At 38.1% G+C, this 16542-nt stretch overlaps 1 protein-coding gene across 1 annotated transcript; it reads right to left on the bottom strand.

Moving 5' to 3' along the window:
• Nucleotides 1–13613: 13613 nt before the first annotated feature.
• LOC145034023 (receptor-like protein kinase FERONIA) lies at nucleotides 13614–16223 on the bottom strand. Its single transcript, XM_078982460.1, has 4 exons — nucleotides 16116–16223; nucleotides 15460–15899; nucleotides 13987–14895; nucleotides 13614–13874 (listed from the first exon to the last, which is right to left on the bottom strand). Exons 3-4 carry the CDS (start codon nucleotides 14689–14691, stop codon nucleotides 13779–13781), a joined length of 801 nt encoding a protein of 266 aa, XP_078838586.1. The 5' UTR covers nucleotides 14692–14895; nucleotides 15460–15899; nucleotides 16116–16223; the 3' UTR covers nucleotides 13614–13778.
• Nucleotides 16224–16542: the final 319 nt, after the last annotated feature.

The raw sequence follows: 16542 nt of genomic DNA, 5'->3' as shown, positions 1-16542 counted from the left end.
AATGTGTCTTATTTATTTGTTATCTTCAAGAAATTATAGATGGAAGCAACGAGTACAGAGAACGCAAATAGAAATTTAAGGGATGAACCAGATCTGATCATTGATGATGATGATGAAAACAATGAACCGGAGAATGATGTGGATGACGTAAACGATGAGACCGAAAATAAGGGTGATCGTCCGAAGAGATCCTTCGTGTGGGACCATTTTATTAAGGGTAGTAAAATTAAGGTAGAATGCACCTATTGTAAAATTATAATGGCAGGGGGTAGCAAAAAGAATGGTACGAGTACCATGTCATATCATTTGAAGAATGTATGCAAACGATCTCCACTTTACAAAAAAAACAAATATGAAGAAACAATCCACATTAAACTTCAAGCCTGCAATAAAGGGGGAATTTGGGGGTAGTTTAACTTCTCATCACTTCAACCAAGAAAAGGCTAGGAAATTCCTAGCTAGAATGTGTATCAAAGATAATAGGCCTTTTAGTATTGTTGATGATGAGGGATTTAAGGAATTTGTATGGGAAATTAATCCCATGTTTAAATTTCCATCTAGGTGGAATGTGGCAAAAGATTGCTTATCGATATATGAAGAAGAGAAAAAGAAGCTTAAAAGACTTCTAAAAAACCATACAGCTTCTCTTACCACCGACACATGGACATCGGTCCAAAATTTTAATTACATGTGTCTTACCGCCCGTTGGGTTGATGAAAATTAGACATTGAATTAAAGAATTTTGATTTTTTGTCAAACACCCAACCATAAGGGGGTGACAATAAGGAAGTTAGTGTATCGTTGTTTGCAAGAATGGGGCATAGATCGGGTCTTAACCATAATCATTGATAATGCTTCATCAAACGATGGGGCAATCAAATATTTAAGATCTATGCTTAAGGGATCTCATTCTGTCTTAGATTGCAAATATTTGCATTTAAGATGTTGTGCCCATATCATCAACCTTGTGGTGAGAGATGGATTAGATGAGCAATTTGATACAGTTACAAAGATTAGAAGTGCGGTTAAGTATGTGAGATCATCCCTTTCTAGGTATGAGAGCTTCAAAGAGTGTGTTGAGTTTGAAAAAATTGAATCAAAAAGTAAGCCATGTCTTGATGTAGACACACGATGGAATTCAACATTCTTAATGTTGGAAACAGCGGAGAAGTACCAAAAGCATTTGATAGGTATTTTATTATTTTTATATTAGTTTACTAATTAATCAGTTATTGTGAACTTCACTTTCTTTCTGAAATTTTGCTAATGTTTGTTTGTTTGTTTTTTCTAATAGGCTTCAAGAGATTGACATCAACTATAGCTCTTACTTTTATAGTGAATTAAATGAAGATGATGATGATAATGAGAACAGTACTCGAAAGAGAAAGAAGAATGATCGAGCTTTAGGGGCTCCCGAAGAAGAGGATTGGGAAAAAGCTAGGTACTTGAATATATATATATATATATATATATATATATATATATATATATATATATATATATATATATATATTACTTTTTTCATTAAAATTAATTCTAATCACTTGCTAACAAAAATGGACAACACATAATTTTTGAAACTATCATAAAACAAAACCCTTTGTTGTGATAGTCCTTGCAGTATTTACTATTTATTAAGTATTCGTGTGTGTTCATTTAAGCATCTAGGATGGTATTTGTGATATTAAATAGTCCACTTGAAATAAGTGATTACCACATATAAGTTTTCCTACATGGCAAGTGACTTGCATATATTGGTTTGTTTAGGCGTTAACAATGGCCTTTAAGCACACTGTGATGTTAGAATTTTTTTTAAAACATGCTTTACATATATTGGTTTAAGTGATTACTACATATAATTTTCTATACATGGCAATCATATATTTACCAAGATTTTATGTTAATTATATGTTTTCAATAGGCATTTTATGGAGTTCTTGAAGATTTTCTGCAATGTTACAAAAAAAGTGTCTGGTAATAAGTACGTGACTTCAAATTTGTTTGTTGGGGAGCTTGTCACAATGCATGCGGCCATATCAAGTATGTGTCTAAACATAGATGAGAAAAAGAAAAAAATGGCATTGTCAATGAAAGCCAAATATGATAAATATTGGGACAACTTGGACAACATGAACTTTTTGTTGCATGTTGCATTAGTCTTAGATCCGCGAAACAAGATGTTTTTTCTTGATTATTGTTTGGGGCTTATTTATGGTGGTGATAATGAGAAAGTCAATAAAGTTAATCACCGAGTGCTAGAAACTTTAAGAGAGTTATTTACTCACTACAAGAAGATTGAAGATAAAGATAATGAGAAAAATACAACCGGTTCTTCATCTTCTACTACTACATCGTTTAGTAGTGTTGTAGATCTTGATTTGGATGACGGTTATACAAAATATTTGGAAAATCGGGGGAAAGGTGTTAATAATACAGAATTGGATATATATTTGGCCGATACAACGGAAAAGAAATCAAAGGGGGGAGATTTTGATGTATTAAGTTGGTGGAAACTTAATTCGGGTAAATACCCTGTACTCTCTAAAATTGCAAAATATGTTTTGGGAATGCCAATTTCTACCGTTGCAAGTGAATCAGCGTTTAGTACCGGAGGTAGGGTTATCGACAAATTTAGAAGCTCTCTTACACCAAACACCGCTGAAGCTTTGATATGCACACAAGATTGTCTACGTGCTACACCGCCATACTTGCAAGAGACTCCCATTCATGGCCTACAACTAGAAGAGTTGCTCGTGAATTTGGAGAATTTCGAGATTGGTAACCATTTAAGTAAGATGTTGGTTTTGTGATGATTATCGCTTTTTTGAATTTTGTTTTTGCTTTTTATAGCAACACACTTTCTTATTTTCTTCAGTTTTTAGTTTTATAGCAGTGTGGTTTGTTTTCTTTTTTTTCACTTTTATATCAATTCATTTTTAGTTTTTGAATCATTTTTTATTGTAATGGTTAACCGATATTAACCATTAACTAAAATCCATTAAGTGACTAAAACCATTCACCATAACCATTACTAACCATAACCAATGGCTACTAAAAAACATTAACCGATTCTAATGGTTATGGTTCGGTTTTGATCTATAACCGAACCAAACCGAACCATTCACACCCCTACTTCCGCAACTGGGACACGTGGAAGGTCCTATGGATCTGGCTCAACTCCTTAGGTAGCTCCAACTGATATGCTACCTTGCTTACCTGGAAATTACCCTGAAAGGTCCAATATATCGAGGCCCCAACTTGCCCCGCTTCCTAAACCGAATTACTCCTTTCCATGGGGAAACTTTCAGAAGCACAAAATATCCGACCTGGAACTCAAGCTCGGATCGCTATCTGCCTGCATAACTCTTTTGACGGCTCTGGGCCGTTTGCAACCTCTGTCGAACCTACTGAATCTGCTCGATTGTCTTCAACACTATCTCGGTGCAACCCATAACTCTATGCCCCACCTCTCCCCAGCAGATGGGAGTACGGTACCTCCTCCCATAAACAAGCTCAAAGGGAGGCATACCGATGCTCGAGTAATGGTTGTTGTTATAGTAAAACTCAGCCAAAGGTTGGTATGAATCCTAACTCCCACTGAAATCCATAACGCATGCCCGAAGCATGTCCTCGGGTGTCTGAATCATCCATTCATTCAGTACGTCTGTGTGTGGGTGGTAGGCGGTACTAAAATGCAATCGCATTCCCAACTCCTCATGGAACTTCTTCCAGAATCTGGAAGTAAAACGCACATCCCGATTTGAAACTATAGACGTCGGCACTCCATGCCGAGCTACCACCTCTCACACATAAATCTCTACCAGCTTCTCCGCAGAAGAGCTCTCACTCATAGCAAGGAAGTGAGCACTCTTCGTCAACCGATCCACAATCACCCATATCGCGTCAATTCCATGAGCCGTCCTCGGCAATTTGGTGATAAAGTCCATCGAGATCTGCTCCCACTTCCACTGGGGAATCTCCAAAGGCTGCAATGGACCATGAGGACACTCGTGCTCTGCCTTAACCCGACGGCAGGTTAGGCATCTCTCTACTACCCACGTTACATCCCTCTTCATACACGGCCACTCGTAGTCTCTTTTCAAATCCAAAAACATCCTAGTGGCTCCGAGATGGATCAAAAAACTCGACCTATGCGCCTCCTCCATCAGATTGCTACGAGCTCCGCCCATATAAAGTACCAAAATCCAAGCTCGAAAGGTCATAAGCCCCCGACTATCCGTTACAAATTCGGATACGTGGCCGACCACCCACTCCTTCTTGCGGTTCTTCGGTCTCATGACCTCTGACTGGGCCTCTTGAATGGTATCCAATACCGGAGTCATCACTATCATCCTCATTCATATATCTCGAATTGGGGCACTCTCCGCATTGCAACTCAGGGAATCAGTCACCACGTTAGCCTTTCCCGGGTGATACAGAATCTCACAATCATAATCTTTTACCACGTCCAGCCATCTCCTCTGGCGCATATTCAAGTTAGGCTGATCCATCAGATACTTCAAGCTCTTGTGGTCCGTGTAGATGGTACACCGAACCCCGTACAAGTAATGATGCCAGATCTTGAGGACGAACACCACTTCCCCCAACTCTAACTCGTGGGTGGGATATCTCGTCTCGTAACGCTTCAGCTGCCTCGATGCATATGCTATCACGTGCCCCCTCTGCATAAGCACTGCACCTAACCCCGATATAGATGCATCAAAGTAAACCACGAAGTCCTCCATTCCCTCAGGAAGAGCTAACACTGGAGCTTCGCACAACCTTTGGCGAAGAGTCTCAAACGAGGTCTGTTCATCGGGACCCCAAACAAAAGCAACACCCTTTCGGGTCAACTTGGTGAGAGGAACATCAATCTTGGAGAAATCTCTGATAAACCTTCGGTAGTAGCCGGATAACCCTAGAAAACTCCTGATCTCAGTGGGGGACCTCGGCACCTCCCAACTTATAACCGCCTCAATCTTGGCCGGGTTGACCAAAATCCCATTTTGATTAACGGGGTATCCCAAGAAATGGATCTCTCGTAACCAGAACTCACACTTGGAGAATTTGGCATAAAGCCTCTCCGATCATAATACTCCAAGAACCTCTCCCAAATGCTCCTCATGCTGCTCTCTAGACCATGTATACACCAAAATATCATCAATGAACACGATCACCGAACGATCCAACATAGGCATGTATACCCGGTTCATGAGATCCATGAACGCTACTTGTGCATTGGTGAGCCCGAAAGCCATCACCACAAACTCGTAATGCCCATAGCAAGTCCTAAATGCTGTCTTCGGAATATCTTCCTCATGAACTCTTATCTGATGATAACCAAACCTCAAATCAATCTTGGAGAACCAAGATGCTACCTAAAATTGATCGAACAGATCATCGATCCTCGACAATAGATAACGATTCTTGACCGTCAATTTGTTCAACTCTCGATAATCAATGCACATCCAATGTGAACCATCCTTCTTCTTAACAAAAAGGATTGGCGCTCCCCACGGTGAGCTACTCGGTTGGATAAATCCCTTTCCTAACAGCTCCTGAAGTTGCGAGAATAACTCCAGCATGTTTGGTGGTGCAAGGCGATAGGTGTCCCCTGTGGAAGCAAATCAATGTGAAACTCTACCTGCCTCTTGGGAGGCACACCCGGTAACTCCTCGGGGAATACGTCCAAAAACTCGTTAACCACCGGAACCACAGCGATAACACGCGGTCTCTCTGCAATATCCCGCGTATCCGACATATACGCCAGAAAAACCATTGAACCCTGCTGCAAGCTCTGTCTCGCTTTAGCAGCCAAACAAAATGATGAGCCAGATCTGGTACCCTCTCCATATATAGTAAGCACTCCCCATTGGGGTCTCATATCGTCACCAACTGACGCTCACAATTGATCATAGCTCCGAATCGACTCAGCCAATCCATGCCCACAATAACACATACATCTCCCATCTTGATAGGTACCAGATCTATCGGAAACTCAACTTCGAAAATCTTGAGAACACATCCCCGAATCACATTAGTCGCAAACACTGCATGCTTAGCGACTATAGAGACTATCAGAGGCCAACTCAACGCCTCTCGTCGCATACTGATGTGGCGACTAAATGCTAAATATACGAAAGATCGACTCGCGCCCAAGTCAAAGAACACCAAAGCAGGTACAGAATTCACAAGAAAAGTACCTAAACATATCATAAATAAGCATCATATATAAGCAAAAGAATAAGAAAAAGATCACATACCAGCCACAACGTCGGGTGCTGTGCAGACCTCTTCTGCGGTCAACTGAAAGGCTCTCCTGCAAGCCTTTGGTGCCTCGGCCTTCACTGGTCGACTCTCAGTAGTTCGAATAGCAGCAGGTGCAGATCCCTGCGTTGACCCCTATAACAGCTGCGGGCATTCGACATTCCGATGGGCGGTCTGGTTATAGTGAAAACATATTGTGAACCCTTTGGGGCAATCCTTGGCTATGTGCCTCTCCTTGCCACACTTGTAGCAAGGACCTACTTGACAGACTCCCTCGTGACTCTTTCTGCACTTCCCACAAGTACGGCCCTTTTAGCCTCCCGATCTTGAATCCGAGGGCTTTTCCCACTTGGCCGCCGACTGAGACTGTGTCAGCCACTATCTCTCCTTTGAGACTCTGCCTCCTGCCCGGTTCGAGTCTCTAGCTCAATCTCCCTCTTCCGAGCATTTTCCTGGAGCTTGGAAAATGTTCGGTGTGTCGATTTTGTCATGAACTCACGAATATATCTCCCCAGTATGCTCAGATATCAGCTCATATATATGCTCGGTAGAGACGTGCTCAAGGCAAAACAACGCCCTCTCATGAAACATCCGCGTGATCATAGTCATAGACTCAGCCCCTGCTTAAGGGACAAGAACTCATGGGCCAGCCGTTCCCTCTCCACCTAAGGAATGTACTCGTCTTGAAACATAGAGGTGAACCTCTCGCAAGTCACCGCGATAAGCTCTGCAGTAGAGAAATCAGATGTCACAAACTTCCACCAGTCCTCCGCTCCCAAGCGAAGCTGGTTCAATGCGAACCGTACCATCAGATGCTCCGGACAAGAACAGGTGTAGAAGCATCCCTCAATGTTAGAATCCATCTCATCGCTGTTATCGGATCCTGATTCCCATCAAACTGTCACACCCACGAACCAGACAGCGGAAACGTCCGAGGGCTCGCGTGACTTACATTGAAATATCATCACAATGAATATACATGAAACATAACATAAACATAACCATGCATTAATACATTACAACTGACCTTGTTCATGTCAAGTACATTGTTTAAATATTACATATCCATAGCATAAATTGTTTGAGAGTTTTCAAAACTTAACATCCTAACAGACTTGGTATTGTTCTTCAGCTTATCTGTTACCTGAGAATACAAGTTATTTTGAAAACGTCAACATATAGAATGTTGGTGAGTTCATAAGCAGGTTTGATATGAAAATGTTTTGTGTAGTTTATCAAACCTCGAAAATCAGATATTTTCTGAAACGGCACTTGTTTATACAAAAAGTGTGATGATCCATAGGTATATACGTGAATGATTTCAAAACGTGTATAAATGAGAAGTTTTGCATTATAGTTATTGAACGTACAAGTGAATAATGTTGATTTCCCCAGAAAACCTGATGTTTTCCGATAAAATAGTATGATCATTCTGTATTATTGTATCGCCACAACGAATGAATATGATTTCCCCTGATTACTTAGATGGTATTGGATCTCTATGTGAGTCGTTATAACCATGCATGATAATGACTATTTCGTATGTCTTGGCATTCTAGTGAACGCCGGAATTGATCTTAAGATTTTATCACCCTAGACTGGCTGAGTCTAACTGTAGCGAACAGCTTACGTGTTGCGGAGTCACCCCCATATAGATCTATACACAAACTCTCGCTCTCCCTCCAGGAGACTTTGATTATAACTACGGACTACCACCGACACTTATTGGTGTCGCCCGTTATTACTCACTTAATCCAAATGAATATGATTAACCTTGATTATCGACTTGATTTTTTTTTTGTTTACATGAATAGAAGGTAAGCCTAACAGACGAGGAGAAGAGGACCACGAGGTCGTACTAATAACGTATGTTATTTAATGTTGTCGAGTATACGAAGGACGCGTTGGCCTATTTCGCATATGATTTATTTGGACCTTACTAGCAATGCTAATGGGCCACAGAGGCCCAATAGTATGTAAAAACCATTGAGGGTCTCTTAAGCATGTAATTGGGTCACAGGAGGCCCAATAAACATTTATTATTTATGTTAGGCACGAAAGTCATGTTAATGGGTCACGAAGGCCCAATAAGAATGATTAGAATCTTTCAAGCCCAATAATTAGAATGTTTACTTGTTTTGTATAGTATTAGTGTTGCGAAGTTATTTAATCGATATGTCGTAAAAATCACCAAATTGTTTTATAATGATTCATAGATTTATAAAATAGATATTTTTCTATTTAAACCTATAAGTTATAAAGTTTTGTATATTTTGATCCAATTATTTTATTATTAACATAATTGACCAAAAGTATTAGTTTGACCAATTCAGCCCGCTTATTTTGGTAAAGTTGGCAAATTTTTAGCCCTTTTTATGAAAAATGACATATTAGGTCCTTGAACTATTTTTCTTGACATTTTGGACCTAAACACTTAATTAAATAATGTTTTAACCCAAAATTTTATTTTGGACAGTTTCATCCCCTTAGTTAAAATATTTGCATTTAAATCCACACTTTTCGCAATTCTTACAATTTTAACCAAAATTCAAAGTCTTTGCATTTTTAGTCCCTTTTGATAAATAAGGCCATTTTAATCCATGAAATAGGTTCATTTACGTTTATAGCCCCTATTTTGATAAAACTTTCCATTTCAACCCCCTTAAATTTGATTTTTCGCATATTTGGGCCTAAATAGCCGAAAAGCCCAAATTTTAGCCCGTTAGGCTAAAATTTACATTTTTAGTCCTTTAAAAAGCATAATATTTATAAAAAGTCTTATTTTAGCTGTTTTGACCTTTTGATCCTTGTAAAAACCGTAAATGACATCTTTTTCCCCATCTTTTGTTTATTTATCAAAATAGTCCAATTACAAATTTTATGTTGTAGTATGCTTGTTATAACCTTGTATGGTAGTTTATCTTGACATGTTAAGTGAAATATATCCTAGATCACATATTTTTACTTTTTGAACTATAGATCTCGGAATATCTTTCATTTTTAGCACATATTCACCACATAAACTTAAGAAATCACACATAACATACAAATACACATAGATCTTCATATTTTACTTGTATTCTTCCCCATAAATCATATGAAAACCGAAAATAGAGGGGTATGAACTCACCTTGGGTTTGTGGGTTCGGCTTTGAATAGAAATGGAAGAAGTTTCGTCTTTAGTAAGCCCTCCTTGAATAGATCTCGAACTTATGGAGGTTTTCTAAGAGTATGATCACAAAAATGATTAGAATGAATGATCTTAGCATAAGAATGAAGTTATACAACTTAGAGGTGTAAGGAATTACCAAGGAAATATGAGTTTTTGGTGGTAATCTTCTTGATCCACCATAGATCTTCGAAAATTTGTGAAGGAGATGAAGCTTTTCTAAAGAGAGTGAGATTGAAACAAGTTGATGAAATGTGTGTGTGTGTGTGTTGTAATCTTTGGCCGTGAGTGATAAGAAGAGTAGGGGAAGAGAGATATGAGTGCATGGGAACATGAGATTTATCTTAGATATATGTTGGATAATCCCATAATTAACCCCTAAACAACAATGAGGTGTCATGGGCATTTACTCATTTTTTTTTAACTTGGTTCGAGAGGGGGTAAAGGAAAATAATGGTTTGGGCCTTTGGTGCTTGAGTCCATAATATGAGGCCCAATTTGATGATTTTCAGCCCATTGGGCCTTTATAGTAGTTCACGGTCCAAATCTTGCATAAAATAATGGATTTGAGTCCATAAAAGCTAATTGGATTTGTTGTGGCCCAATAAGGCCCATTAAAGATAAACAAGTCCAATTTAGGCTTATAAGGCCCAAAAAGGTTAAGTATCATGAGAATGGGTCCAATGAGAGCCCATTTAAGAGTTCTAAGCCCAAAATACTTAAGTTGGAAGTTTATTGGCCCATTAGGCCCAATAAGGAAATCCTAGTCCATATTAGACTTAAACCGGGATTTCTAGGGTTTCCAACCCTTTGTTGACTATTTGAGTGTTTGTATAGAGTGCTTGATGGATTTTTGTTGTCATTGAATAAGCATCATACATGCTTTCAAGTTTTAGTTACAACGTTATCCTTGTTAAGTGTTTACAAAGCATCAGAATTCCTAGTTGTGACACAAAATCTGGTAGACCTTCCGGCCCTACCATGATTTTCCTTCCGGCCCAAACTCTGACTGCCTTCTGGCCATAACTATGATTACCTTCCGGCCATAACTCTAATTGCCTTCCGGCCTTAACCTTGTTTACCTTCCGGTCCTAAACATATGACATATACATATCACATAAATTCACATAACTCATATCAATACATAAGACCTTCCGGTCACATATAAATTCCACTCTAAGTAACGTATAGTGAGAAGACTCACCTCGAACTATCTCGGAATAATCTCATACTCAAATCTCCGGTCTAGCCACCACCACCCTACCCATCTCCCTTATTCCTAAGTTCATCATTGCCGGTAGGTTTGAGCCAAATTGGTTACTAACCATGGAAGATGAATTTCATGCTTTACAGATGAATAAAACATGGGAACTCGTTCCACGACCAACAAACAACCCTGTTATTCGGTGTATGTGGTTGTTTCGCCACAAGTTTAAAGCGGATGGATTGCTTAACCGCTATAAAGCTCACCTTGTGGTTAACAAGAAATGTCAGAAAATTGGTATTGATTGCCATAAGACCTTCAGTCCAGTTGTGAAAGCAACTACAATTAGAACCATTCTCCGTCTCGTTGTCTCGTAGGCATGGCCAATACATCAGCTAAACGTCAAGAACGCCTTTCTGCATGGCGATTTACATGAGATTGTTTTTGTGCACCAACTTCCAGGCTTTGTTGGCATCCAGTTTCCATCACATGTTTATCGTCTGCGAAAATCTCTTTATGGGATTAAACAAGCCTTGTGTACCTGGTATACTCATTTTTCCTTATTCATCACATCTCAGGGTTTCCGGAGTAGCATCTCTGATTCTTCATTATTTATTTATTCGCATGACCATCATACTGTGTATTTATTACGATATGTCGATGATATAATATTGGTTGCATCTCACCCTGGTGTTCTTTACAAGATTATCACTTCTTTGTAGTAGGAATTTGTTATGACCGATCTCTGTGATCTTCACCATTTTCTGGGTGTCATAGCCACTTGTGACAAACATGGTCTATTTTTGTTGCAAGCCTCTTATACTTGCGATATTCTTCAAAGATCCTCTATGGCATCCTATAAGCCGTGTGCACACCAGTGGATACATCCACAAAACTTAGCGCCACTGACGGTGAACCATTTGCTGATGGTACTATCTATCACACTCTAGCTGGAGCTCTCAAATATCTGACTTTACACACCCTTACATTGCACATGTTGTTCAACAAGTCTTCCTGTTCATGCATGCTCCTCGTGAGCCACATTTTATTTCACAAAAAAAATTTTATGCTATCTAGAGGGCACCATAGATTACGGTCTCCAACTTGTTGCATCTTCGTCGCACACGCTAACAGCCTATTCTGATGCTGACTGGGGATGATGTCTTGACTCTTGTCGATCCACTTCTGATTGCTGCGTTTTTCTTGGCAACAATCTTGTATCCTGGTCTGCAAAGCATCAACCAACTATCTCTCGTTCAAGTGCAGAGGTTGAATACCATTGTGTTCCTAATGCTGTTTCTGAGACAACTTGGTTAAGAAATCTCCTACTTGAGCTTCATGTTACGCTTCGCAAGGCCACCATTGTTTATTGTGACAATGTGTCTGCACTTTATTTGTCACATAATCCAGTCCAACACCAACGTACAAAACATGTAGAGATTGACATACATTTTGCGCGTGAAAAGGTTCGTATTGGTCATATTCGCGTTCTACACATTCCGTTCTCCATGCAATATGCATATATCTTCACTAAAGGGTTGACATGCTACTTGTATCAACAATTTCGATCCAATTTGAGTGTTCGTCCTTTCCCAGCTCAAATTGTGGGGGAATATTAGCCGATTATATTTGTAGATTGTACGTATGTTAAGGAGGTATACTTATGTCAATATTTGATTGTATATTTGGTATTTATCTCCAAAAGATGTGGTGGTTTTGCATTGTATTGGTCCCTATATATAGGGCGTGGATTATCAATAAATAGAGAGTAATTCATGATACCATAATCACTTTTAGTTAATTTATATCTAGAAACAAATTGTTGTTTTTAATACTAATTGTTTGATCTTTTTTATCTAATAGGTTGATTCTCATGTATGGAGTAATTTTTTTCTTTGTTTGTTTCCTTTCAAGTTACAATAAAAACAGATACATTGTGTTTAGATTATAACAAATTACAATAGTTTAGAGTTGTAACTTTTTTCAACTATGGGTATGTTTGGCAAAAGTAGTTGTTAGCTGGAAGCAGGTAGCGATTAGCTGGTAGCTGGTAGTGGGAAGCTGTAACTTTTATTTGTTATATGAATGTTTGGCAAAAGTAGCTGAAAGCTTTTGAAATATATAAAATCACATAAAAGGACAACTGATTAAAAATAAATAAATATATAAATATATTTTTAAGGGTAGTTATGGAAATTGATTTCAAAAGCTCAGGAGCGTTTTGTTAAACCCTACATGAAGTAGCTTTTAGAATCGGAGTATTTTGTTAAAACTAAAAGCTAAACGCTTGTGCTGCCAAACGAAGCTTTTTGTTTAAACTAGAGCGTTTTATCAAGGGTTTATGTCATTTTTTGTTACTTAACTTTTGGTTTTGTACTCATTTGGTCACTTAACTATTTTGAAGTTTTAAAAGGTCATCAAACTTTTGATTTTGTGATCATTTAGTCACTTAACTTTTGGTTTGGTCACATTTAGTTACCTAACTTTTAGATTTGTACTCATTTAGTCACCTAACTTTTAAAATTGTGCTCATTTAGTCACTAAACTTTAAAAAAAAAAATTAAAAGTTTAGTGACTAAATGAACACAATTTTAAAAGTTAGGTGACTAAATGTGACAAAACAAAAATTGAGTGACTAAATGAGCACAAAGTCAAAAGTTCGATGGCCCTTTAAAACTTAAAAAGAGTTAACTGACCAAATAAACACAAAACCAAAAGTTAAGTGACCAAAAATGACCTAAACTCTTTTATCAAAAACTAAAAGCTAGAAGCTCTCAAACGCTTCCAAAAGCTCCGTGCTAAACACGTCCTATAAAAGCATCAATTCGCTACTATTTCGAGGACTATAGAGGTGATGAAGTTCTTAGAAAAAACTTGTAGGCCATTAATGCACAGACATCTTTGAAAGAATCAAATATTTATTAATCTTTCAATACTTTTCTTCATCTGTGTAGATGACCAAATATTTATTAATCTTTCAATACTTGTAGGCCATTAATGTACAGACATCTTTGAAAGAATCAAATATTTATTAATCTTTCAATACTTTTCTTCATCTGTGTAGATGACCAACCTGTGATGTTGTGTTGTTTCGTTGTTTCTCTATACAACCATAAAACCTAAATTTTAGTTTAGATTTTATTCGCCCATGTATCCTTTCTTTAACAAAGATTCACCAATGATTTCTTGTGCATCATGTGACAAAAGTCTCATCTCCTTCATCTTGTAACTTGACTAAAAACAAACATCGTGTTAGCCACTCATACTTTTTGGACATCCTTATTTTTTCCCTAAAAAGATGTACGCATATACTGTACTAATTGATTATAACGATGTTAAAACTTACTTGGATTTTCCAGGCTTCCCCAAGTTGGAATGCAATCTCAGCAATTTTAGGTCGTTCTTCCCGATTTTTATGCAAGCATTGATATGCAATAGCTGAGAACTTACTTAATGTTCTTGGGTTAATTTCTGTCTTTATTCTATGATCAATAATCTTATCAAGATCACCATTTTTGTATCGCATTCGAGCCCAATGATGGAGGAATCTCCGTTCATCATGGTAACTAAAAGTACATGCTAGCCTTCCACACAAAACTTCAAACAAAACCACTCCAAATGAATAAACGTCTGACTCTTTTGTTAAAAACCCTGTTTTTTCATACTGTGGGTCACAATAACCATATGTGCCAGCAATGTTGGTGATCACAAAGGTGTTATGTTGATTTGCTAAGCCTATCCTCGCCAACCCAAAATCCGAAAGTTTTGCATTCCAATTTTCATCCAACAAAACATTCACGCTTTTTACATCGCGATGTATTATTCTGTGTTTTTCGGCCACGTGGTTATGAAGATAATCTAATGCAGATGCAACACCAATACATATTTTGAGGAGCTGAGGCCATGATAATCCACCCCACACTGTATTGCCGCATAAATATGTATCAAGGCTTCCATGGCTTGCATATTCATAAACAAGGATCATTTCCTCGTTATCATCACAAAACCCTATAAGTGTTATAATGTTTTTGTGTTTATACTCTGAGAGCATTGTGACCTCTGTGCGGAACTCCTTGCTGCCTTGAAATCCGGAGACATCTAGCCATTTTACAGCAACTAGTTGGTTTACATGATCTGCCCAGGTGAGGATTCCCTTCTAGACCCTTCCGTAACCACCCTTCGCGATGAAATTTTTTTGGTTGAAGTCTTGGGTACAATCTTTTATTACATGGAGGGGTATTTTGAGGTGGTTTACCTGTTTCATTGGAACATAATAATGTAGAACAATTGATTAATATTCAACTCTTGATATGAATTCCTAGATTTTTCAAAGAAAATCTGACTTGATGGGATAAAAACTGAAAGTATAGTTGTAATTTAATATATTTTTTAAATTACAACTTTTTAATAATTAAAAAAAAATGAAAGTTCATTGTTGTAGTAGAAGAAAATACAAAAGGAAATCTATAATACAAAAATAAATAATTTCTTGCATTTAGTCATTTAGTGATTTGTGAAATAATAAAAATAACATTTGTATGATGTCAGGAAAGTGAATCCTACTTTTATACTTGGTGGTGGGCATTTTACTCACAACCTCACTTGGTGAAAATATAAACATGGTTATATACAACAATACATATAGGTCAATTCTCTACACAAAATCATTTGCTTTGTGGTATGCGTATTTTTACTTAGTGACAAAGACAAGAATTTTATCTATAATTGTTCATCCAGGGTATGCTTCAATAAGGATCCCCAAGTGTTTGTGGGAATGTCCCAAATAGTGAAAGAGATTGTGTCAAATAAGATTATTGACCTGATTGCTGTGTGGCGTAGCAGAGTCTTTGTTGAGCTTGGGGAGGTTAGTGGCAGCCTTGTTCGGCTTGGGGAATCCATATTTGAGGTTCCGGAGCTTAAAGTCAACCTTGGGGCGCTCAAAATCATCTTTGAGGTTGGGGACCTCAACCAAAACCTTGGGGCGCTCAAAATCATCTTTGAGGTTGGGGACCTCAACCAAAACCTTGGGGCGCTCAAAATCATCTTTGAGGTTGGGGACCTCAACCAAAACCCTGGGGAACCTAACCGAAACCTTGGGGGCCTGAAAATCATCTTTGAGGTTGGGGAGCTTAACCAAAACCTTGGGGTGCTCATACTCATCTTTGTAAGCAAAATCAACTTTCTTCAAATGAAACTTTTCATCATCACGGGTGCACTGCAGTGTCGACCGACCCATTTGAAATTTATAATTATGGATCCCTAAAAAAACCATAAATAATCAATAATGAGTCCTGAAACAACAAAAACAGGTGAAAGGAATAATTACGGAAAAAGTACTAAGGTGAAGAAACAATTAATAGAATGAAGGCAATTTAGACTACAAATGTAGTCAGTAAAACACGAAGTTTCACCGCTTGATGTTGTAAATATATCTTAAGAAAGATCACGAGCAAACTAAGAATAAAAAGAACGCACTTGTTTTTGTAGTAATGAAATCCAAATAGACTGGGTTGAAAAGGATGAATGACCAATCAATTTCCTATTTATCCGGGTGAACTAATGATATTGGGAGGAAGAAATAGCCTTCAGTTTATATCCATCTACGAGAAAATACAGAGTAATATATGCTTTGTTGCAATGAGGAAGGCACCTGATACTTGCTAATTGATTGGTTTGCTGGATATCCCACTCTCAACGGCTCAAATATTTATTCATTCAATAATAATTCATTACTAAGAGATAAGTATCTGTAGGGATGTTATTCGGGTCGGAACCGAACCGAACCGAATAAACCGAAAACCGAATAAGGCTAATTGTATGAATCGAAAACCGAATCAAATAAGCAATACGGGTTCGGTTCGGTTCGGGTATTATTCGATTCGGTTCGATTCCGACCCGAATA

This window comes from Lactuca saligna, chromosome 3, assembly GCF_052625555.1.
Source record: "Lactuca saligna cultivar CGN05327 chromosome 3, ASM5262555v1, whole genome shotgun sequence".
NCBI classification, from domain to species: domain Eukaryota; kingdom Viridiplantae; phylum Streptophyta; class Magnoliopsida; order Asterales; family Asteraceae; genus Lactuca; species Lactuca saligna.
This window is presented reverse-complemented; position numbering and strand designations above follow the sequence as displayed.

Bases quoted from the DNA above. Each gene is read 5' to 3' on its own strand.
- LOC145034023 (XM_078982460.1), bottom strand. From the start codon at position 14,691: ATGCTCTCAGAGTATAAACACAAAAACATTATAACACTTATAGGGTTT. The intron at 13,875-13,986 runs GTAAGTTTTAAC...GTTTGTTTTTAG, and splicing joins GGGAAGCCTGGAAAATCCAA to TCAAGTTACAAGATGAAGGA.